Genomic DNA, 25014 nt, shown 5'->3' with positions numbered 1-25014 from the left:
GGATTCCCGACTTACAGACAGTAAACAAAGGTAGAGAGCCCGTGTCACCAGACAGGGGACTAAGGAGCATTCCGGTGCAGTCGGGCACCCCAGGCCAGGGATGCGTATCCGGCGTGATCTCGGCCGGTGCCCGCTGAGAAGCTGATGAAGCCCTGGGCAGAGCTGGGTCTCAGCCTGCAGCCGGGCCAGGCCAAGCATCAGCTGTGGAACCTGGCACAGCCCCCAAGCTGCTCAGAGCCTCCTGGAAGCATGTGGAATATGAGGCCTGTGAGTGCCCCGCACCTGAGAGGACAGGGAGACAGGAAGCCCTGCCCAGCCCCGGCTCCATGTGGGGACGCTGCCTGGGAGAAAGAGCACAGGGGAGTTCGGGTGCACAGGGGTCCAAGATGCCAGCTGCTCTGTGACTTCCAGCAGAGGACTTAGCCACTTGGGCCTTGGTTTTCTCATCTGCAAAATGGGTGGCCAAGTCACAGGCAAGGGTAGAGTTAAAGCAGGGGAGGACGTTAGGAGCGTGGTGGCGGCTGCCTGCTTTGTGGTGTGGGCAGCATCCTGTGGACAGCCGTCCCCTCCAAGGTGAGAAGTGTGGTGCTGGTCTGCCATAGGAGCCTTAGCGCTGCAGCCAGGTCCTGGGTGGGAGGTGGCTGTTGTACCCAGACCTGGTTCTTACCCTGAGGACCTCGCGGCCAGCAGCGGGCACTCGTGACCAGGAAAGTGAATCAGCAAAGTGCTGGTGGAGAGTCAGCACTGGGAAGGAAAGGGTCAGGGGTCAGAGGGCTTCTCGAAGGTAGTAGCCTCTGAATCAAGATGAATAGCTGCTTGCCTCATGGATAGGGACGAGAAGGGCCTTCCAGACAGGAGGGGCAGTGGGTACTGAGACCCAGAGATGTGGTGCCGCCCGGAGGGTCCTACACTGCCTGGGGTCAGAGATCAGGATGCCTGGGAGTGTGGGGAGGGTCCATGTCGGGAGGACCCTGGATGCTGCCTGCAGGACCTCAGGCTGTGCCTGCCGGGCAGTGGCTGCCTCACAAAGCCCTGGGCAGGGAAGGAACTGTGGCCTCCGCAGAGGGTGGATGTGGTGGAGAGGTGGGAGGCCGGCTCGTGTCATCTGAGGTCCAGGCAAGCCGGGAAGGGGCGCAGGAGAGCTCTAGGAGGTAGAAATGGGCCGGACTTCCCGACCTCAGGTGATTCGACCTCCTCAGCCTCCCAAAGTGCTGGGATTACAGGCATGAGCCACCCTGCCCAGCCTAATTTTTGTATTTTTAGTAGAGACAAGATTTCGCCATGTTGGTCAGGCTGGTCTCAAACTCCTGACCTCAAGTGATCTGCCCATCTTGGCCTCCCAGAGTGCTGGGATCACAGGAGTGAGCCACCGCACCTGGCCTGTTTTCGGTTTGTGTAGAGGCAGGATCTCACTGTGTTGCCCAGGCTGGTCTTGACCTCCCATCCTCAAGCAATCCTCCTGCCTTGGCCTCCCAGAGTGTTGGGATTACAGGCGTGAACCACTGCACCCTGCTGCCACAGCTACGTTCACATCACAACAGTCGCGTTGAGCAGTTGTAACAGAGGCTGGTGACCCATGAAGCCTAAAAGATTTGCTTTCTATCCCTTCACAGAAAATGTTTGCCAGCGCCTGCCTTAGAGACTTTTGTTTTGTTTTGTTTGAGACGGAGTCTCGCTCTGTCACCCAGGCTGGAGTGCAGTGGTGCTATCTCGGCTCACTGCAAGCTCCGCCTCCCGGGTTCCCGCCATTCTCCTGCCTCAGCCTCCTGAGTAGCTGGGACCACAGACACTCACCATCCCACCCTGCTGATTTTTTGTATTTTTAGTAGAGACGGGGTTTCTCCATGTTAGTCACGATGGTCTCGATCTCCTGACCTTGTGATCCGCCCGTCTCGGCCTCCCAAAGTGCTGGGATTACAGGCTTGAGCCACCGCACCCGGCAACCTTAGAGAGTTTTATAAACGGGCAGGAAGCATGAGGGGGTCGGGAGTCCCGCAGCTGGCTAGGGATGCAGTGATGCTCCTGAACTCGGGGTGGCCGTGGAGGTAGAGAAGGGGCAACAGTCCACAGGACTTGGATGTTTTTGGGGGTGGGAGAGGCTCAGGGGTTTCCTGGTTTCTGGCCTGGGCAGGGTGGGGTTAAGAACCCAGAAAGGAAGCAGAGCTGGCTGAGGTTTGGCCACATAGTGTGCAGAGGACATGGGAGCAAGGTCCTGGGGCGGTGACCAGAGGGCACCTGGTGATACAGGCTGGGCTCCAGCAGGGCTGGGCCAGGGTTGCAGGGCCTCGGAGTTGAAGTGGGTATGAGCAGGGTCCTGCAGGGACGGCGATCCTGCCCTTCTAAGAGAGAGGGAAAGAGGAAGGGGGCCTGATGGGCAACCAGGGGGCTCTCAGACCTCGGGACTGCAGTGTTCTTTTCCCTCTGCTCACAGCATCCACAACGGGGTGATTGCCGTCTTCCAGCGCAAGGGGCTGCCCGACCAGGAGCTCTTCAGCCTCAATGAGGGTGTCCGGTGAGTGTCTGTCCCACCTTGGGCCAGGGTCCTCGAGTGGCAGGGAAGGCTAGGCCCAGAGTCGGAGGCCCCAGCCAGGCCTCTGACCCATCAGCCACGCCTGGGCTTCCTCCCCCAGAGGCCATCTGTCCACAGGAGAGTGAGGTCCAAGTTAGCAGTGGCCACGGGGCCAGGACCTCCACAAACCACTTCAGGCCTGGTGGCCCTGCGCCCCCACCCCCCACAGAGAAAGGTCTTCAAGGGGAAGCGGGGTGGGACTTGGACGGCTGCTGGAGATGACGCCGACGGTCCTCACTGGTGCTGAGCATCACGAAGGATATTTATTCTGTTAAAGAGGAAGGACCCACCTGCCTAATGATGGGAGTGTCATTCCCGGAAAAGCAATTCCAGCCCTGCCAGACGCCCCTCGTTTCCTGTGAATAGCTGGGAAATGAGGATTGCGAAGCAGCAGGCTGGACGCACACCCACTGAGCTGCTGCCCCGAGCCAGGTGGCAGGAGCTTCAAGGGAGTCCAGGGTTGCCATTTGTAGTGGAGGAGGCCAAAGCTCAGAGAGGTCAAGAGACTCGCCCCGGATCACACAGCTGCTCCAAGGAGGCGGTTCCCAGCTCTGTGCTGTTTCCTTTGGCCCTGACCCTGTTGCCTTGTCCCTGTGTCAAAAGAATACTGGCAAAATAGGCGGTCATCCTTCCCCTTGTTATTCAGGAGAAGAGTCAGTGGACCGGCCAGACTTTCATACGCAGGCGCCCCCCTCCACCCTGTGTGGCAACACTGAAGGGGCCCTGACATGTGGGTAAACTGAGGCCCAATACATGCCACTTGTTCAGGGTGTCCTGCTTTTCTCTGGCTCATCTGGCCCACCCCTGGGTGGGGCTCCAGGAGCTCATTTTCCCGATGAGCCTCTGCTTCAGGAAACAGGAGCCCAAAGGATCTGCCGGGAGATTTGGTTTGGTTCTTGAGACAGGGTCCTGCTCTTGCCCAGGCTGGAGTGTGGTGGTGCAATCTCAGCTCACTGCAGCCTCTGCCTTCTGAGCAGAAGCAACCCTCACACCTCAGTGTCCTGAGTGGCTGAGACCACAGGTGTGTACCACTACACCCGGCTGATTTTTTATTTTTTGCAGAGATGGGAGTCTTACTACCCAGGCTGATCTCGAACTCCTGGGCTCAAGCCATCCTCCCGCCTCCGGCCTCTCAAAGTGTTAGAATTACAGATGTGAGCCACCATGCCCGGCCAGCGGGGTATTTAAACAACAACAAAAGGAGATACTTTTAAATTCACGAATCCAGCGGCAGGCACAGTCCCCGGCTTTGGACACCCCTCTCCCCTGCCCGTCCTTGGCATGAACAGCGTTGGTAATTGGCTATTCTTGCTGCCACCTCTCCACAGGGCTGATGCAGAGCACACGGCCTCCCCAGGAGTGTGTGCTGGGGGTGGGTGCATGGAGAAGCTGCCCTGGGCCCCGGGCTCCCCTCGCCAGCCCCAGGATTCTACCCAAGAAATGGGTAAAAATCAGGGGCTGTGTTAGACTTTGAGCCCCTGGGCAGTTAGGTTATTTGGAGCAACTTCTTTTTAGCCAGTTGAGAATTAAGTGCTAGAAGGTTTAAGGAATAAGAGCAGAGTCTTTTTACTGAAGCCTTGCTCTGTGCCGGCCTTAGACCAGGAGTTTTCCACGCCAAACCCGTCCGTGGCCTGGAGCAGTGGCTCATGCCTGTAATCTCAGCACGTTGGGAAGCCAAGGTTGGGGGATCGCCAGAGGCCAGGAGTTTGAGACCAACATGACAAGACCCCTTCTCTATTAATATGTGTTAACGTTTTTTAAAAGTAAGTTTAAAAAACACTCATCCACTCTTCACTGCAGCCCTGAGAAGTGGATGCCTTGTTATCTCCATTTTACCGGCGAGGGAGACTGAGGCACAGCGGTTGACGTAGGTTGCTGAGGTCACAGGGCTAATAATGAACAGAGCTGGAGCTCAAGCCCCTGCCTTCAGGGTCACTGGGTTGTTCAGCCCCCTGCCGTACCCCGGCCCTTCTGGACGGCGTGGCCACGTTAAATTCAATGACACTAGCCTGGGCACAGTGGCTCACCCTGTAATCCCAGCACTTTGGGAGGCCAAGGCAGGGGGATTGCTTGTGTTCCGGAGTTCAAGACCAACCTGGGCAACATGGTGAAACCCTGTCTCTACCAAAAATACAAAAAATTAGCTGGGCGTGGTGGCGGGTGCCTGTAGTACCAGCTACTTGGGAGATTGAGGCATGAGAATCGTGTGAGCCCGGAGGTGGAGGTTGCGGTGAGCCAAGACTATGTCACTGCATTTCAGCCTGGGTAACAGAGTAAGACCCCGTCTCAAAAAAAAAAAATGACTTTAATGATACATTAAATCCATAATTGGTCACTAGCTTTGATCCCATGAGAGAGTCTGTTACTAGAGACATTGATTTCACCAGCATCCAAATGGTCCCCCTTGATTTTTTTTTTTTTTAAGACGTAGTTTCACTCTTGTTTCCCAGGCTGGAGTGCAGTGGTGTGACCTCATCTCACTGCAGCCTCCGCCTCCCGGGTTCAAGTGATTCTCCTGCCTCAGCCTCCAAGTAGCTGGGATTACAGGCACACATCACCACGCCTGTCCAATCCTTGTATTTTTAGTAGAGATGGGGTTTCACCACGTTGGCCAGGCTGGTCTCGAACTCCTGACCTCAGGTGGTCCACCCACCTCGGCCTCCCAAAGTGCTGGGATTCCAGGTGTGAGCCACCATGCCCGGTATCCAGGAGATTTTCATTACCCCAGCCAGAAAGCTTTAGCAGCCCCTCCTCATACCCTTTCCCCAACCCTGGCAGTGACCACAGACAGCTTTCTGTCTGTGGATGTGCCTGTTCTGGACATTCCATTATCAATGGAAGTACAGCGGGTGGCCCTTCATGCCTGGCTTCTCTCCCTCAGTGCAGTGCTCTTGAGGTCCACTCAGGGAGGAGCACGTACCCCTGCTTCGCTTTTACCACTGCTTCGCTATTTTATTTATTTATTTATTTTTTTTTTTTTTTGAGATGGAGTTTCACTTTTGTCACCCAGGCTAGAGTGCAATGGCATGATCTCGGCTCACTGCAACCTCCGCCTCCCGTGTTCAAGGGATTCTCCTGCCTCGGCTTCCCGAGTAGCTGGGATTACAGGAATGTGCCACGACGCCCGGCTAATTTTGTATTTTTAGTAGAGACGGGGTTTCACCATGTTGGTCAGGCTGATCTTGAACTCCCGACCTCAGGTAATCCACCCGCCTCGGCCTCCCAAAGTGCTGGGATTACAGGCGTGAGCCATTGCATCCGGCCTGCCTGCTTTGCTGCTTTTCGTGCCAGGTCATATTCCATTGTGTGTATGGAAAGCACGCCGTATGCGCACCCAGTCCTCGGCTGATGGACGTGGTTCTTTCTACCTTTTGGCTGTGATGAATAACGCTGCTGTGAACATCTGTGTGCAAGAATTAGTGTGAACGCATGTTTTCATCTTTTTTTTTTTTTTTTTTTGAGAGTGAGCCTTGATCGGTCACCCAGACTGGAGTTCAGTGGGGCAATCTGGGCTCACTGCAACCTCTGCCTCCCGGGTTCAAGCGATTCTTGTGCCTCAGCCTCCTGAGTACCTGGGATTACAGGCGTGCACGACCATGCCTGGCTAATTTTTATATTTTTAGTAGAGACGGGGTTTCACCGAGTTGGCCAGGCTGGCCTTGAACTCCTGATCTGAAGTGATCTGCCCGCCTCAGCCTCCCAAAGTGCTGGGGTTACGGGCCTGAGCCGCCGCACCTGGCCTCATTTCTCTTAGGTTCGTATACCTAGCAGTGGAATTTCTGGGTCCCCTGATAACTCTGTGGTTATCTTTTTGAGGTACTCTCGCCTTTCCCACAGTGGCTGTACCATTCCGCTGTCCCACTTAGCAGCGTATAAGCAGGGCAGAAGAGTTCAGTTTGTCCACATCCTCACCAACACTTATTAATTTCCAGGGCTTTCATTCCGAGAAGTGGCGTCTGTTTGTGGTTTTGATTTGCATTTCCCTGATGACTGATGATGTTGAGCACCTTTTCAGGTGTTTATTGGCCATTTAGGTTTCTTCTTTGGAGAATTGTCTGTTCCCATCACTTGCCCATTTTTCAGTGGGGTTATTTGTCCTTGTATTATTGAGCTATGGGAGTTCTTTATATATTGTGGATCCAGACTCGGTTAGATACTGGTTTGCAAATCTTTCCTCCCATTCTGTGAGCTGTCATTTCACTTCCTTTCTGTGTCCTTTGAAACACAAAAAGTTTTAATTTGTATAATGTCCAGTTGTCTAGCTATTTTCTTGATCCCTTCCTTTGATCACCTTTCTTCCTCCTGAGGTACAGAGACGGACACACTTTGCGTAATCATTTTTTCAGGTAAAGAAAAAGATTTTTCTTTTTTTTTTTAAGAGACTAGGTCTCGACCTGTTGCCCAGGCCGAAGAGCAGTGGCGTGAACATAGCTCCATAGCTCACTGCCACCTGCAACTCATGGGCTCAAGTGATCCCAGCACCTCAGCCTCCTGAGTAGCTGGGACTAAAGGCGTCCAGCACCAAGCCCAGCTAATTTTTTTTTATTTTTTCTAGAGATGAGCTCTTGCTCTGTTGCCCAAGCTGGTCTCAAACTCCTGGGCTCAAGCGATCCTCCTGCCTCAGTGTTGGGATTATAGGCGGGAGCCACTGCACCTGGCTGAGAAAACAAGAAAAAAATCTTAACGAATAAGTCACTCTCCATCCAGAGGACTGTGGATTTAAGGACCCAAACCTCTTTTTATCTTGATGGCTTTGCATGACATTATCCCTGACCCACCCTCTTAGACAGAGTCTGAGTCCCCGGGCGCCCTCGTTGTGCTCAGCCATGAAGTCCATTTCCCCTGTGCTTAGTGGCCTGGGCTGCTATGTGCTGCCTATGCTGTCCCTGCAGAATGCAGCCAGGGTGTCTGTCTGGGGCAGCCTCTCTTCCGGCATCCCATGTGGCTCATACGGGTCTGCCTTTGACCAAGAGAGGCGTGCAACTGAGTCCTCCGGGTAGCACAGGAGCTCGGGCCACTTGCTCCCTGCAAGGCCTCTCCTGCTGGCTCCTGGCCAAGTCGCAGATGATCTGTCCCTGCCCAGCTCCAGCACCAGGTCCTGCTGGCCTAGCTGCTCCCAGGAAGCAGCAAACCCCCTGGACGGGGTGTCCCAGCCTCTGCTTTCTGACCCTGCAGACCCTTCCCACAGCCGTCTCTCTTGAGGCTGACATCCCAGGTACACCCAGGCTGTCCCCTTTGTAGCCTGCTAGCCCCTAGGGCCTGGGATTTACTGCAGCTTTATCCCCTGGGCTCCCCTCCTGTGATCCGAGGACACCCACACCCCCACTTCTCCCTCCCTGGCATGGTGTCCTCTATTCCTAGCATGCATGGGGCTGGCTTGGGGTTCCCCTCAGGGTGTGGTGCCCTCCCACTGTCAGGGATCCTGTGCTCAGGCCAGGTGGCCATGCCCGCAGCCTGTCAGCAGCAGGTCTCACGTGCAGGCCAGAGGTGCTGGTTAGATTTAAGCTACTTGACTTTGAAGTTTCCCACAATCCCAGACCGGGCAGGCTCTCTTCTGGTGTCCCGTAGAAAGGATGCCTGTTTTTCATCTGCAGGACTAGGGCTCCAACCTTGGGTTCCCTGGTCCAGCCTTTGACTTCATCAGTGCCTTCCCAGAGCCTCAGTCTCCCCATCTCTGTAATGAACATGGTTCTCATCTCATAGGGCTTTTGCATGGTTGGAATTGGTGTACGAACTCTCCCCTGCCTGGAAGGGGTCTCACAGGTCAGGAATGAGGGGATCCCAGGTGCTGGCGGCTGCCAGGTGGAAGTCGCCCATCCATTTAGCATTCATTGTGAGCACCCACTACCTGCAGGCTTGAGAGGTGGATGAGACCTTCGGCAGCATTCCTGGCCAGAGGCAGTGGGGCCCGAACTGGCCACTCATCCTCAGCCTGTGGTCAGTTCAGATCTGAGGCCGTGTCTGTGCTCTTACTGGGGTCTGGGAGAGTTGGTGGGCACAGTGCAAATGGGGGGATGCTCAGCCATGGTGCCCCTCCCCCCTGCCCAGAAAAGGAGCGCACGCAGTTCATTCACTTCATTCAGTGTGAGCTGCTGGGTGAGAGGAAATGTCGGAGGAGGCGAGGGGAGCCCGAGAGGTGGCCAGTGAGTTGGAGCCACCCCAGGTAGGACTTCGTTAGAGCCGCTCTGGGATTTGAGCTGAGGGGCCATGTGGTCCTGAAGGAGACATTCATTCCTTCCTTCGTTCCTTCGTCAGCTTTCATGCCCGTACTCATCCCGGGCAGGGAGAGGACCAGGAGGGCTTTTCTGGGCTCCAGCTGCTCCTGGTCCCAGTTGACCCCCCGGGACCCTCTGTTACTGGTGGAGGGTGTCCAGGTTCTGGGCGCTTTGAACAAAGAATTGGACAAAACACACAAAGCAAGGAAAGAATTAAGCAACAAAAGCAGAGATTTATTGAAAATGAAAGCACACTCCCTACAGTGGAAGCAGGCAAGCAGCTCAAGCGCCTGGTTACAGAATTTTCTGGGGTTTAAGTACCCTCTAGAGGTTTCCCATTGGTTACTTGGTGTACACCCTATGTAAATAAAGTACTGGCCCACAGTCAGTCCGATTGGTTGTGGAAAGCGACCAATTAGCAGCTGAAGTGAAGCACCCTATGCAAATGTCCAATTGGTTGTGGAAAGTGATCAGTCAGAAGCTGAGGTTACAAGTTACACTCCTATGCAGTTGAAGACTTGGCCCAACCAGTTGTGGTAGGGGTGCTTGCAGTTTTTCATCTGCCGTGCAGAAATGAGAGGGGTTGCAAAGGAAGTAGCCTCTGGTCCTTTTGTTACTTGGGCATGGAATGCTGGGGTGTTCCTTTGGATTTAGTTCTAGGAAGTCAGTGTAAATTGGCCTTAGGTTCCCTGCCTCCAGACCCTACTCTCCTGCCTCACCTCCTGCTCTGTGTTCACGTGGATCTCAGGCCACAGACAACGGTGCAGAGGCCCAGACAGGGGAAGGGTCTCTTCCAGAGTCACATGGCGTGCTAGCAAGCCCTGGGGCCTGCCCTCCAGCCCAGACTTGCTGAGCAGACACCCTCGGGCTCAGCTTTGTGCCTTCTGTGAAGACCCTCCCTTCTCACCTGGTGCCCTGCTCTCTGGCATCACCCAAAGTGGCCCTGCAAGTAATGCCTGCGGTAACTGAGACAGATGCTGCGTGGACATGGGGATCACTCCATGAGGCTGAGGTCACAGCTTGGTCCTTGGGGGACCAGAGGACAGGTCCTGGGGTCAGTGGGAGAAGGTTGAGGGGACTGCTGGGGTGGGGGCTGCCTGCCAAGGGTCACTCGGGGCACCACTGTCTGTGATCACAGGGTGAACCTCGGCCTTGTTAAGGCCACTGCGCTGATTTCACAGTTGTGCAAGGGAGGATGTTGGGCCTCAAAGCCAGTCCTGCTACCAAGAGAAGCTGCTGGCAGGCACAGGGCCAGACTCCAGGGCTGGCACCACTCAGCTGCTCTGTTAGCCTGAACCTCAGCTTCCCCATCCATAAAATGGGGACACTAACATCACCTGTCAGGTGGCTGTGAACAGAGGCCTGTGACTGGCCCGCCTCAGCACTGCCCACGGAGTTGTGCAGGAGCATTAGTATTTTGCCCTGTGCTTCCATGCACCTGCAGTACTGCGCCGAGCCCCGAGCTCTGGTGATGACCAGGTGCAGGAGCCACCTCCATCCCAGCACCTGAGTGCTGATTACCTCAGTCCAGGCCACCTCTCTGGGCTTCCCTTAGCTCCCAGATCCCAGACCCCATGGCATGGTCGGGGAAGCCAGCCCTGAACTGGGGTCTAGCTTACAGCGTCTCCAGGAATATAAAGTACAACCACCCCAAAAGGGCCTCTGAGGACTAGAGCACGCACTCACTGTGTATGGGGGAAGCTATGGTTATTGTACCTCCACTAGCCCCCACAGATCCAGGGTTAAGAGAGCTGACCGGAGCAGGAACAGTAGACTTTGTCACCCTCCGACTCCTGGTGGCCAGGGGCACAGTGAAAAGGGTAGGCAGCTTGCAGGAAGCAAGCCTTATTTGGGCTTTTTTCCCCAGCACGTTGCTTTTGAAAACTTCAGCCAGTCCTCTCTTTGAACCACAGTGCAGGGCTCCCAAAATGACTACACGTTGAAACTGTGTGATCTTAGTAAACCACGGGGAAAATGACAATTGTTCCATAATCTTTACAAACTTTTTTTTTTTTTTGAGACGGAGACTCGCTCTGTCACCCAGGTTGGAGTGCAGTGATGCGGTCCTGGCTCACTGCAACCTCCGCCTGCCCAGTTCAAGCGATTCTCCTGTCTCAGACTCCTGAGTAGCTGGGATTACAGGCGCACACCACCATGCCCGGCTGATTTTTTTTTTTTTTTTTTTTTTTTTTTTTTTTTTTTTTTTTTTTTTTTTTTTTTTTTTGAGACGGAGTCTCGCTTTGTCGCCCAGGCTGGAGTGCAGTGGCCGGATCTCAGCTCACTGCAAGCTCCGCCTCCCGGGTTTACGCCATTCTCCTGCCTCAGCCTCCCGAGTAGCTGGGACTACAGGCGCCCACCACCTCGCCCGGCTAGTTTTTTGTATTTTTAGTAGAGACGGGGTTTCACCATATTAGCCAGGATGGTCTCGATCTCCTGACCTCGTGATCCGCCCGTCTCGGCCTCCCAAAGTGCTGGGATTACAGGCTTGAGCCACCGCGCCCGGCTCCCGGCTGATTTTTGCATTTTTAGTAGAGACGGGGTTTCACCATGTTGGTCAGGCTGGTTTCGAACTCTGGACCTCAGGTGGTCTGCTCATCTCGGCCTCCCAAAGTGCTGGGATTACAGGCATGAGCTACTACACCCGGCCGAAACTTGTCAGAACGTTGAAAGCTGTTTTACTATTGGTTATAAACGTAACCAACATGTTTTAATGTTTGGTTGTAACCATATAAAGAAATGAAAAAGATTGTACAGTAAAATTAATATTTAGTGCACTATAATTTAAAACATTGGGGCCAGGCGCATTGGCTCATGCCTGTAATCCCAGCACTTTGGGAGGCCAAGGCAGGTGGATTACCTCGGGTCAGGAGTTCAAGACCAGCCTCTCTAATATGGTGAAACCCCTTCTCTACTAAAAATACAAAAATTAGCCAGGCATGATGGTATGTGCCTGTAATCGCAGCTACTGGGGAGGCTGAGGCAGGAGAATCACTTGAACCTGGGAGGTGGAGGTTGCAGTGAGCAGAGATTGCACCACTGTACTGCAGCCTGGGCGACAGTGTGAGACTCCATCTCCAAAAATATAAATAAAAAATAAGCCAGGCATGGTGGCTCACGCCTGTCATCCCAGCACTTTGGGAGGCCAAGGCAGGCAGATCGCCTGAGGTCGGGAGTTCGAGACCAGCCTGGCCAACATGGAGAAACCCTGTCTGTACTAAAAAATACAAAATTAGCCATGCATGGTGGTGCATGCCTGTAATCCCAGCTACTTGGGAGGTTGAGGCAGGAGAATCACTTGAACCTGGGAGGCAGAGGTTGTGGTGAGCCGAGATCGTACCATTGCACTCCAGCCTGGGCAAAAAGAGCAAAACTCTGTAAAAAATAAAAATAAATAAAAAATAGTGGGAACATAGTAGTTTGAGCAGTGTTTACCTGTTCAGAACATGATCAGTTTTCGTTGATTTGCTGCACTTTTATCTGTGTTGGCCAGTTGCTCTTTCTTGTATCCATTTTTACAGAACGCCACATGGGTTTCACACTGGGAGACAAGGAGGCAGCACAGGTCACACCTTTGCTGTCTGTGCATGAACTGCTGACAGATACTCAGGGACCAATCACAGACTGACTTTGAAAGAAGTGTTGCAATTGGTCAGTGATCGTTGTACACATCTGTTACCTACATTTTGATTTGTGGACTGGAGAGCAGCCACAGAGCTTGTACTTTATGCAGTTACTCAGTTAATGTGCCAAGAACCGAAATTTGAACCATGTGGTTGGGTGACTGCTGTTACTTTACTTAACCGGGATAACTGAAACTTGTATGTATCAGAACCATGCAAAGTGAGAACTGCCTGTAATTCAGGACTGATTAGAAAGTTTCCTAGGCCGGGTGCGGTGGCTCATACCTGTAATCCCTTCACTTTGGGAGGCCAAGGCGGGTGGATCCCTTGAGGTCAGGAGTTCGAGACCAGCCTGGCCAACATGATGAAACCCCGTCTCTACTAAAAATACAAAAATTAGCTGGCCCTGTTGGTGGTGCAGGCCTGTAGTCCCAGCTACTTGGGAGGCTGAGGTGGGAGAATCGCTTGAACCTGGGAGGTGGAGGTTGCAGTGAGTCAAGATCACACCACTGCACTCCAGCCTGGGGGACAGAGTGAGACTCTGTCTCCAAAAAAAAAAAAAAAAGTTTTCCTAATGGGAATAGCAACCTAAAAAGTAAGATTTCTGATGTATTTGGTTCAGAAGACTGTTGGCAGGTCGTATCTTGGGCCTCAGCGCTGACAGTGCCCATGTGCTTTCAGCCTGGCTGGTGTGGAATGTGACGTTCCTATTCTCTCAGGCCCTGGAGGTGTGTAGGGAGGGAAGGAGGAATTGTCAGCGTTGAGTGCCAAGGACGAGGTTCAGATCTCAGCTCTGGCGTGTCCCACGTGGCCCTGGTCTGGTGTCTTGACCTCTGCGAGCCTCTCTTGCCTCCCTTGTAATAAAAGGGGAGCCCCGGTGACTGCCTGCAGCTGGGTTGGTGAAGACTGAATGAACTTCTCTGGAGTAGAGAGGAAACACTTGGGAAGAAGCTCTGCACGGGGAGAGAGGAGGAGCCCGTGGCATCCGGGATTTGGGCAGGTAGAAGGCAGGAGCAAACCAAGCGGTGCAGGCCCAGCCCTGCCGGGTGTCTCTCCAGAAGGTGTAAGACGCAGAGGCCACTGTCTTCCCTCTGAGGACCCCTTGGCCTCTTCTACTGTGACATGAGCACAGGGATCTAGTTGAAGAGCCGCCACCGTGGACCGTGGAGGCCCCAGACGTGAGGCCGACCCAGCCCCTGCCGGTCTGGATGGGTGGGACTTGTCCACTCCCCATGTTTTTGGGCTAAGCATGCTGGTCTCCTGCTGCCCAGGAGGCCCCACCCCCGTCCCTGGGTCCCCCATGCCAGTGCCGTGTGGTCTGGGACTCACTCTTGTCTCCCCTCCCACCCACAGGCAGCTGCTGAAGACGGAGCTGGGGTCCTTCTTCACGGAGTACCTGCAGGTGGGTCTTGCTCCAGCCGGGCTGGGCCTGCCTCATGAGAAAGCACAGGGGCTCAGCTGCCCCCGGGGGTGTGGGGCACCTGCTCCTCCACAGTCTGCCTGCGGTTCCAAGAACCTGCCTCCTTCCTTATCTAGCCACGTGGATTGTTGTGGGGATTTTTTGTTTGTTTGTTTTGTTTTGTTTTTTTTTGAGACGGAGTCTCGCTCTGTTGCCCAGGCCGGAGTGCAGTGGCCGGATCTCAGCTCACTGCAAGCTCCGCCTCCCGGGTTCCCGCCATTCTCCTGCCTCAGCCTCCCGAGTAGCTGGGACTACAGGCGCCCGCCACCTCGCCCGGCTAGTTTTTTTTTTGTATTTTTTTAGTAGAGACGGGGTTTCACCGTGTTAGCCAGGATGGTCTTGATCTCCTGACCTCGTGATTCGCCCGTCTCGGCCTCCCAAAGTGCTGGGATTACAGGCTTGAGCCACCGTGCCCGGCCTGTTGTGGAGATTAAATGATAAAAGGAGGCTAATTCTTTTTTGAGACAGTGTCCCTCTGTCGCCCAGGCTGGAGTGCAATGGCATGATCTCAGCTCACCGCAACCTCTGCCTCCGGGTTCAAGCGATTCTCACACCTTAGTCTCCTGAGTAGCTGGGGATTACAGGCGCCCACCACCACGCCTGGCTAATTTTTGTTCTTTTGTCTTTTGGTGGTGGTGGTTGTTGTTGAGACAGAGTCTTGCTCTGTTGTCCAGGCCAGAGTGCAGTGGCACAATCTCAGCTCACTGCAACCTCTGCCTCCCGGGTTCAAGCAATTCCCCTGTCTCAGCCTCCCCGGGAGCTGGGATTACAGTTACCTGCCATCATGCCCGGCTAATTTTTGTATTTTTATAGAGACACGGTTTCACCATGTTGGCTAGGCTGGTCTCGAAATCCTGACCTCAAGGTGATCTGCCCGTCTTAGCCTCCCAAAGTACTGGGATTACAGGAGAGCCATTGCACCCGGCCAAGACGTGGTGAATTCTTAGCACTGTGCCTGGCACGTGATCAACTCCAAGTGTTGTCATTTTCTCCCTCCCTTCAAACTCCTGGGATGTCCGCAGAGGTTTGGGGTGTGCATGGCCCCACGGAGCTGCACAGTGGCGACAGTGGCTGTGCCATCAGCATCACCCAGTGTCTGTCCCAGGTACTGCAGCATTTCACCTTTGCTGCACCTTCTCTGGCCAATAGGCCTGCACCGAGGATGCACACGTGTGCGATATGGTGGAACTTGCCGCTTAGAGAGGTGAAACGACCTGCCTGAGGTCACACAGGGAGGGAGGGCAGCCAGCGAGGCCTGGCCTGGTGCCCCTGTAGCTTCCAGGGCTGCTGCAGTGCCCAGGGCCCTGCTCAGCGCAGGGGCGTCTCATGCAGGCTGGGAGCGAGGCACCAACCTTGCCAAATGAGTAGAGTTGAGGATGAACCCGTGGTCCCTCGCATCATGTTGTTTTAGGGGTTTAAAAAAAATTGTTTTTTTTTTTTTTTTTTTTTTTTTGAGATGGAGTCTCGCTCTGTCGCCCAGGCTGGAGTGCAGTGACGCTATCTCGGCTCACTGCAAGCTCCGCCTCCCGGGTTTATGCCATTCTCCTGCCTCAGCCTCCCGAGTAGCTGGGACTACAGGCGCCCGCCACCTCGCCCGGCTAATTTTTTTTGTATTTTTAGTAGAGACGGGGTTTCATTGTGTTAGCCAGGATGGTCTCGATCTCCTGACCTTGTGATCCGCCCGTCTCGGCCTCCCAAAGTGCTGGGATTACAGGCTTGAGCCACCGCGCCCGGCCAAAAAATTGTTATTTAACAGCTTTATTGAGGTATAATTCACATGCCATACGATTCACCCTTTTAAAGTGTACAGTTTAATGGTTTTTACGTGTGTGTTTTGAGACAGGGTCTCACTCTGTTGCACAGGCTGCAGTACAGTGGTGTGATGATGGCTCACTGCAGCCTCAACCTCCCAGGCTCAAGCGATCCTCCCATTTCAGCCTCCTGAGTATCTGGGACCACAGGCACACGCCACCTGGCTAATTTTTTAATTTTTTGTAGAGATGGGGTCTTGCTCTGTTGTCCAGAGTCTGGTCTTGAACTCCTGGGCTCAAGCGATCCTCCTGTCCTAGCCTCACAGAGTGCTGGGATTACAGGTGTAAGCCACTGCACCCAGTGAGATTTTAGTATATTCACAAAAGTATACAACCTCACCCCATCTAATTCTGGGAGTTTTTCATCACGCCAAAAAGAAACCCTGTACCCATTGGTAATCCCTCCCCCCGCCAGGCCCTCCCCAGTATGAGGCAACCATGTGTCTCTGGATTTGCCGATTCTGTACATTTCTTCTTCTTTTTTTTTTTTTTTTTGTTTTTGAGACACAGTTTTGCTCTTGTTGCCCAGGCTGGAGTGTAGTGGTATGATCTCTGCTCACCGCAACCTCCGCCTCCCAGGTTCAAGCGATTTTCCTGCCTCAGCCTCCTGAGTAGCTGGGATTATAGGCTTGTGCCACCACGCCTGGCTAATTTTGTATTTTTAGTAGGGATGGGGTTTCTCCATGTTGGTCAGGCTGGTCTCGAACTCCCGACCTCAGGTGACCTTCCCGCCTCAGCCTCCCAAAGTGCTGGGATTACAGGCGTGAGCCACCGCGCCCGGCCGATTCTGTACATTTCGTATCAGTGGCATCACACGAGCGTGTGGAGTCTTTTGTCTGGACTCTTTCTGTCAGCATCAGGTTGTTTCTCATCGGAGCGCAAGTCAGTGCTTCATTTCTTTGTGTGGATGGGCCACATTTTGTGGTCCATTCTTTCGTTGGCAGACACTTGGATTGCTGAGACCACACAGCATGCTTCTCAGCCAAGCGACCTCAGGCAATTCGTGCAGGGTCCCTGAGGTAGGGTGGCAGCTGACAGGCCCCGCCTTTGGTAATGAGAGCCCCCTCTTGCTGCAAAGTCCTTGCAAAGTCCTTTCGTCACTGTGGGACATGCCAGGCTTCTGCCTGCCCAGCCGAGCCCAGTGCAAGGGGCTGTAGGCCCTGCCCATTTCTCGGGATGTCCGTGTGACCACCCCCTGTCTCGTGACAACCCAGGGTTGGGTCAGTTGCCCCCTGAGAGAACCGATGCTCAGGCCCTGCAGCAGGTGGACTGTGGGGCCTCGGTGAGTCTCCTCCCCCTTTAAGCCTCAGCTGCTCCCTGGTGGATGGACTCTCGGGGGCCCTGCTGGCCAGGACACCCCAAGGCATCCACAAGGGCGGTGACACCCCCTCTGTGTTTACCTTCAGAATCAGCTGCTGACAAAAGGCATGGTGATCCTTCGGGACAAGATCCGCTTCTACGAGGGTGAGTGTGGGCCCCATGGCGGCCACTCTGGACCGTGCTGGGTGCTGGCTGGCTGCGGGGCCTCACGCTGGGGCCTCTCGGTGCGAGGTGTGGCTCTCTGGTCCGGAGGACTTGTGAAGGACCACATACAGCCTTGGGGCAGCAGGGCCGAGATCCCTACCCAGAGGGGACCCTGGGAGAGGCTCTGCCCCTCCGAACTTGCTGGAGCGGAGGAGGGCTACGAGACGTCGGGGAAAGGCCCTGCTTCCCCTCCCTGCCCACGGGGCTTTCCGGGCCTAGTGAGTTCTGTTCCCGCAGCCTGGAAGAACCCCTGTCCCGGTCTTTGCAGTCAGAGGAGAAGTGGGTTAGGGCTGAGGTCGCCGATACTCACAGAGGAGGGGACAGGGTCCAGGGCTCAGCTGAGTTTTCTCTGTCGAGGCTCCCAGCCACCCACGGGGACCTTCAGGTTCTTATTCCTGAGTGGGAGAGCACAGTGATGAGAGGTGATTTGCCTACAGCTACCGTGCACATCAGGGCGGAGGCGGGACTCGAACCCAGGTCTGCCTGACTTTAGGGCACACACCCTTTACCCTTCTCATGGCAGAGGGCGAGGTCCCCGCTGGTTTCACTGTGCAGGATGGGCTCCCTGTGGCCGAGAGCCTCGGGCAGCAGCAGAAGCGTGTGCAACCTTGCAGGAGCGAGCTGCCCTGGGAGCGGGGTCAGCTGACGGGGGCCACTGAGTTCCCACGGATGCTGCTTTGCTCAGGCCGTGCTGAGCACCCGGCCCTGTGCTGGGATCGGGCCTGCGCTGTACCTGTGTGTTGAGCACCTGTGCACCGGGCGTCTGCGTCCCTCCCTGCTAGACTGTCCCGAGTGTTTCACGTCTACTAACTCATTTGATTTCCACAACCCTGTGAAGAAGCCACCATTGTTAGCACTGAACATGGGGAAAGTGAGGCACGGTGTCCCTCCCAGGCTACACAGCTGCTCCGTGGCAAAGCCAGGGTGCCAAGCAGGCCACCGGCTCCCAAACCCATACTCTTCACTCTACTGCCCCAGGCTCCTCCTCCAGGCCTCCCTCTGACCCTGGGAAAAAGAGTTATTAGCCCGCTCCACAGAGGAGGACACAGGCCCAGAGGCCTGGCATGTTCAGGGGACCTTGGAGCTGCATGTCATGGTCCTTCCTCACCTCCAATGCACATGTTGGGTGGGTCCAGCCAAGACAGGAACACGAAGAGAGGCTATGAGAACCATCAGACCGTGGGGGAGACACGGGGGTTCTGGGAAGGCTTCCTGGAGGAGGCAGCATCTAGGCTGGCAGGACAGAGCTGTGAGCATTTGGCACCTGAGGAAGATGCCCGCCCACGCCCCTTGCCTGATGTGGCACATTCCAGTAGTGCCTGTGCCTCCCACCAGGTCTGGCCCAGGGGAGCTGGGGCTCTCGGAGAAGGGAGTTTTGTGTGGCTTGAGTGGAGCTTTGTCCGGAGCAGCCTCCCAGCAGTGGTGCCTGCCCAGCAGAAGGGGCAGAGGGCAGCCCTGAGAGGCCCCACCTAGGGGCCCAGCATCCTCTTCCACCTCGCCAACCCTGCCTGGTCTCCCCAGGCCTCAGGGACAGGCACTGGACTCTAAGCTGGGAGTCCAAGGCCCTGGCCTGCAGTTCCCACGAAGTTGCAGACACAGGGTTTCCTCTCCGGCCTCAGCACCCCTGTCTTAGCAATGTGGGTTTGAACAGTCTCTGTCCACTTGAGTGTTCTCTCCATGTCAGGCCCAGGTGACCTCTGGGGCCCCAGAGATGGAGGAGACCCTGGCCCTGCCCTGCAGGGACTCACAGCCCAATTGGGGACACAGACACGGACCAGAGGGTGATGGTCCAGTGTGATGAATGTCAATGTGAAGGAGTGTCCTGGAGAAGAAAGGGTTCATTCTACCTTGACAGTCAGAGGGCTGCATGGAGGCAGTGGCCCTTGAGTAGGGCCTCAAAGTGTGGTCTGTTCAGGGGAATGTCTGGTCCCTTTCGGCCCCATGCAATGGGGGCATAGCCAAGTCCACACCCTGATGGGTGGCCTCAGGGGCATCCCCCTTCCTGCCCCCGACCCCTGCTTGAGTTCCAGTGGGAGCTGTCCCTACAGAGCCTGCAACTCTGCCGGAGGGTGGTGATGGCCTCCTGTGGGGCAGACCCAGGACCTTGCCCCCTGCCCCTTCTCTGCCTCCAGGGAGGCCTTGGACTTCAGCCCCTGGGCAGAGCGGGTCCTGGAAGCAGAGAGCCTGGAGGAGAGGCCTTGAGGTGGAGGGCTCCCTCCCTAGGAAGGGGAGGAAGGCTGGACCGCGGCCGGGGTGGTTGTTCGATGGCCTCTGTGTGGCTTAAGGGAATCGGCTCCAGCTGCAGCCGGGCAACTCCTTGGCAACCTGAAACTTGGGACCTCTGGGCAGGAGCTCCTGGTCCTCTGCCGGGCCCTGGGATCTGCCGTCACTCGTCCACCAGGGAATCCAAACCCAGTGTGGGTCACGTTATCCATCTGTGCTGCTTTACACACTTGCCTCCATGCCTGTGCCTTGGCCGTCCCCACGCCAGACGCCCTTGACCTGGTCCACCCAGCGCATAGTTTTTCACACTGCCCTGTGCTCCTTCCTGTTCCTGGGTCTCCCGACAGGGACTGAGACAGGGTTGTTCATTTCCAGGGCCTGCACAGGGCCCTCAGCACTCAGACAAAGGAAAGACCCCGGCCTGCGCCCACAGTGAGAACCGCAGGGTGGGAGCCAGCGTGCAGCTACTGCGGGGCCGCTCGCCTACATCAGCCCCTGCTACTGTTGGGCTGGAGTCAAGGCACGGCGCGCGCACCCCGGCCCCGTCCTGCCGGCAGCAAATGCCCAGTGCTGTTTAATCTCCACTTTCCACCTGCCCACGTGGGGGCGTGTATCACACCCCTTTCATAGAGGATGCCACTGAGTCCGCCTGGAGGAACTTCCTGGGGTCGCCCCGTGCCTGCCTCTGACTAACCCTACTGCCCCACAGAGGAGCCCCACCAGCCACGAGGCTGCCCTTTCTGGCCTCTTGTCACCGTGTGGCTCCAGCTGGGGCCTGGATTCTGTTTTACAACATCTGCTTTCCGCAGTATTTCCGCCCCGTGGGCTGGAGAACAGCCTGCGCTCAGCAGAACGCGGGCCTGGCCGGTGCCCAGAGCCACCCCCCGGCTGGCCTGGGAACTGAGCCGCCTTTCTTCCTGCCGCGGCAGAGGGGAACTGAAGGGACTTTGTGTGCGGGCACGGTTTGGCGGGGCGGTGAGCATCCGCCCGTCCGGGGCATTCCTGCTGGCCCCCGTTGCCCTCGGAGCCAGGCGTGGGCTACCCGGGAGGGCAGAGGGCTGGCCACCAGGCCGGGAGCCGAAGATGGGGACCAGTACAGCTCGCCCCCAGCCCCCGGGGCTGCTCCTGGCTGGGTCCCACTCCTAGTGCCCTCGAACCTACATGAACCTGGGGGCTTCCAGGAGTAGGGGCAGGGCCCAGAGAGTGCGGAAAAGAGGCAAAGGTCCCTGTTCAGCCTCCACGTTCCCATGGAAACTTCAAAGCAGTGCTGGCCGGGGCTGCAGCCTGAGAGACAGCCGGCGACGCTTTTCTCTTCACTCAGAGGCGGCCACACCAAGATCTCTCTCGCCAGTTGCTCGTCTGGCTTCCAGTGGACAGCAGAGGCCTTGGGGACACGCCCTTGGACTGTGCATCCCTGGACCCAGCAGCCCTCATCCTAGCGCTGCTCAGTCCGGGCAGAAAGGCCTACACATTGCCCTTCCCACCGGAGCTCAGAGCCAGCTTGGGTGGCTGTCCCCATCCCACAAGGGTCACTCACCCAGTGAATGGCACCGTTCCTCCCAGGGCCAGCAGAAATCCTGCAGAGCTGGTCCCGATGTCTGCTACCTATGTATCTGCTTCAGAGGCTCACCTGTCAAGATGTTTCCCCATACCACTAAGTCTGGCAAGCCCAGCTTGGATCGCCCCTCCTCCAGGAAGCCCTCCCTGCCTGACCCTCTGCACCCTCTCCTCCCTTGGACTTGGTGCTGCTATTGGAAGTGGTCTCCGTGGCTCCCCAGACCTGACCACAGGCAGCCTGAGCTGGTCTGGCCCTGGGTCCTCCGGGCGACTGACTGTGGTGCACCCTTTCCTCGGAGGCTCAGCCTCTGTCTGCTTGGTGGGGGTCAGTCACTGCTAGCCACTGCCCTTATGATCCTGCTCAGTGTCCCACTTCCCTGCCATGTGATGGATCAGTGGCTGTTTGGGGCTCAGCTGGGTCCCCAGTGCCCAGTATCAGGGCTAACACAGAGTAGGTGTTCTGTAAATGTTTGCTGGAGGGGCAGGCAGTGTGGGGGGAGGAGGGAGGAGGTCGGTGGGTAGGTGAGATCAACTGCTTAACTGGGTTATTAGGAGGATCTGATGAGACTAGGATGTGAGCTGAAACTGCTGTGGCAATCACACCTGTGTGGGTCTCACCTGTGCTGGGTGTACCTGTGTGGGTCTTGCCTGTGCAGGTCTCCCCTATGCGGGTCTCACCTGTGCCGGGTGTACCTGTGTGGGTCTCACCTGTGCCAGATGTATACCTCTGTGGCTCTCACTTGTGTGGGTCTGGTATGTGACAAAGGCCTGGGAATTGGTAGCTGTCATCTGCCAGGAGCAGACCCTGAGCCAAGTTCCCTGTTCTCATTTCATGCCCTCAGCTCTGGGAGGCTGATCCCTTAGCCCCATTTTATAAATGGAAGACAGAGGTTAAGCAGTGGGCCCAGGGCCACAGAACAGCTGAGCTGTGGAGCTGGATGTCGACCTTGGGCAGGTGCCTCCAGGGGCCTGAGCCCAGGCCCTCCACTCCCGCATCCTCCGACAACCCATCCTGGGTGAGTGGAGGCATCTGCCAGAGCCAGCCAGGCCCAGTGGTGACGGCCCCCCTGCCCACAGGACAGAAGCTGCTGGACTCGCTGGCAGAGACCTGGGACTTCTTCTTCAGTGACGTGCTGCCCATGCTGCAGGCCATCTTCTACCCGGTGCAGGTGGGCGGCCCAGCCCTGGGGAGGGAAGCCCAGTGCCCCTGCCGTGCCCACCTTGGCCTCACTCTACAGAGGGGGGGCTGCCGGGCTGGGGGGCGCACACACCTGCTCTGCTCTGTGCTGCTCTCCTTGGGCTTTCTGAGTTGCTTGGAGCCTGTTTCCACCTGCTCAAGCTGCAGATATGGACGCCTCCCTCCCCGTGAGTCCCCCAGCAGCAGCAGCGAGGCACAGAGTAGGGGGCTCTGTGACAGTAACCCTTTCACTGCCAGAGGAAACTGAAGGGACACTCTATCCTTGGGACAGGGTCATCTGAGGAGAACGGGTGGAGGGGCCTGAGGGTCAGCAGGTCTTTTCCCCCTTTGGGGTCCCAGGGCCGGGAGAGGGGAGATGAGGACGCCTGTGACCGCAGCTGGTGGGGTGGGGTGCCTTCCCTCCACAGGGCAAGGAGCCGTCGGTGCGCCAGCTGGCCCTGCTGCACTTCCGGAACGCCATCACCCTCAGTGTGAAGCTAGAGGATGCGCTGGCCCGGGCCCATGCCCGCGTGCCCCCTGCCATCGTGCAGATGCTGCTGGTGCTGCAGGTGGGTGCAGTGGGCACAGCGTCGGGCATGGGGACCATAGGGCAGTAATTGGGCTCAGATGCCCACAGGCAGAGCATGAGACGAGGATTGAGGGGCACGAGATTTAAGGAAGGGCCCGATCAGAGGAGAAGCCTGTCAGGACCTGGGACCAGGGAGCAGCCAGTTGGAGCTATGGGTTCAGGAGAGCTCAAGCCGCAGACCTGTTCCTCCTAGGCACAAGGCTGGGCCTTTACACCCTGCGTCGGCCAGCCTGGGGTTGTAGCCACCTCCAACACACACATGCACACGCACATACTATACACATGCATGCTTGCACACACTACACGTGCATGTGCACTTACTACACACATGCGCGGATGCACACGCACGCACAGTGACCCAGTCATTTCTGTCCAGAGGTCTTTCGCCAGTGGGTCAGCTCTGGGGAAGACATTCTGAGAGCTGTTAGCCCCCCTCACAGCAGGTGGGGAGAGGGTACCTGCCCCAGAAAGGAGTGGGGCCCCCAGTGGCATCCACCGCAAGCCGGGGGTTTCCACACACTGCCCTTCCCAGGCACCACACTTCGCGATTGGCCAGCTCATAGCGCTGTTGCAGGACCGCACAGGCACTGCCGGCCACCCCATTTTACAGGTAGGAGACTCAAGTCCTGCTTGCTGGGAGCTAACAAGGGCAGGAGCCCAGCCACACCCCAGGTCTCGCAGGTGCAAAGCCCTCTTTATCGTTCTGAATTCCCGTGAAGATCTTTTAAAATTAGGGTCTGTGGGGACACTCCCAGCACTTTGGGAGGCCAAGGAGGGCAGATCACAAGGTCAGGAGATCAAGACCGTCCTGGCCAACATGGCGAAACCCTGTCTCTACTAAAAATACAAAAATTGGCCAGGCGCGGTGGCTCAAGCCTGTAATCCCAGCACTTTGGGAGGCCGAGGCGGGTGGATCACGAGGTCAGGAGATCGAGACCATCCCTGGCTAACATGGTGAAACCCCGTCTCTACTAAAAATACAAAAAAACTAGCCGGGCGTGGTGGCGGGCGCCTGTAGTCCCAGCTACTCGGGAGGCTGAGGCAGGAGAATGGCGTGAACCCAGGAGGCGGAGCTTGCAGTGAGCCGAGATCGCGCCACTGCACCCCAGCCTGGGCGACACAGCGAGACTCTGTCTCAAAAAAAAGAAAAAAAAAAATACAAAAATTAGCTGGGCGTGGTGGCGCATGCCTGTAATTCCGGCTACTCGGGAGGCTGAGGCAGGAGAATTGCTTGAACCTGGGAGGCAGAGGTTGTAGTGAGGTGAGATCACACCACTGCAGTCCAACTTGGCAACACAGTGAGACTCTGTCTCAAGAAAAAAATAATTCTACCCCCGTGTATCTTGTGCCTGAACCACCTGACAGCCCCTTGAGGCCTGCTGTCTTCCATTATTCATGGATTCACTCATTCATTCATTCACTCATTTAATGAGGGCAAGCACTCGTTACATGTCAGCTTTCTCCCAGCCCTCTGTGTGGGGTGCTGGGGTCACAGAGCTTTTGTCCCCGCTCAGCACACAGCTGGGTGAGCAGCCTCATCTCCCAGGTTGTGGCTCGAATATGCCTGGAGGTAGCGGTGAGCTCTTCAGAGCTCCAGATGAGGGGAGGTGGCCTGAGCCAGGGATGGGAAGAAGAGAGGGGCTTGTGAGGAGGTGTCTGATGGATGGGGCCTGCACCTGGCCCCGTGGGGCAGGGAGCCCCAGGTGAGCATCTTGGCCCTCCCTGGGTGGGGTCAGCCAGTGTCTCTGGAGAGACTGTCCAAAGCCTCTAGGACTCTTGAGTACGGGGCCCCTCCGAGGGGTGGAAGGTGCAGAACGCCCATCTCATCTGGCTACAGCCTTTTTCCAGGGCACACCGTGGTCTCCCAGGTCATGATGCTGCTGTGAGCAGCAGAGTGACTCAGGCCACGTGCTCTGAGAGGGGCTGGGAGACCACTGTGGGCCCTGCCATGGGGACAGAGAGCCCATGGGAATGGGAGGTGGGAGGCAGAGGACAGGCTCTCTGGTGGGTGGGACATACGGTTGAGAGCCTGGGGCCACCAAGCTCAGGTGCATGACCCCCCCTTCCCCCCACCCCACTCTCCTGCAGGGGGTACATGAGTCCAGGGGCGTGACCGAGGACTACCTGCGCCTGGAGATGCTGGTTCAGAAGGTGGTGTCGCCATACCTGGGCACCTACGGCCTCCACTCCAGCGAGGGGCCCTTCACCCATTCCTGCATCCTGGGTAGGGGTCTGCCTGGGCCTTGGGCTGGGTTAGGGGTGACCATGGG

At 56.4% G+C, this 25014-nt stretch overlaps 1 protein-coding gene across 15 annotated transcripts in view; it reads left to right on the top strand.

Annotated features, from left to right (window-relative positions):
* LOC102145378 (proline-rich protein 5) overlaps positions 1–25014 on the top strand; it is a 180831-nt gene that overhangs the window by 41283 nt on the left and 114534 nt on the right. For 7 of the 15 annotated variants that reach the window (XR_012418637.1, XR_010578308.1, XM_065522008.2 and 4 more), the window contains 3 exons: positions 2432–2512; positions 13758–13806; positions 17081–17138. Coding sequence is in view for 13 of the 15 variants with exons in the window: in XM_065522008.2 (XP_065378080.1) it covers positions 2432–2512; positions 13758–13806; positions 17081–17138 (188 nt within the window). In the remaining 2 variants the exon portion in view is untranslated. Of the gene's footprint in view, positions 1–2431; positions 2513–13757; positions 13807–17080; positions 17139–22055; positions 22148–22583; positions 22725–23276; positions 23597–24832; positions 24969–25014 lie in introns of those variants that run through there. The other 8 variants (XM_074003573.1, XM_074003564.1, XM_045363476.3 and 5 more) reach the window with 3 other exon arrangements.

This window comes from Macaca fascicularis, chromosome 10 (assembly GCF_037993035.2).
Source record: "Macaca fascicularis isolate 582-1 chromosome 10, T2T-MFA8v1.1".
Lineage (NCBI taxonomy): Eukaryota > Metazoa > Chordata > Mammalia > Primates > Cercopithecidae > Macaca > Macaca fascicularis.
The sequence above is the reverse complement of the archived record's forward strand: the minus strand, read 5'-3'. Positions and strand labels throughout refer to the sequence as shown.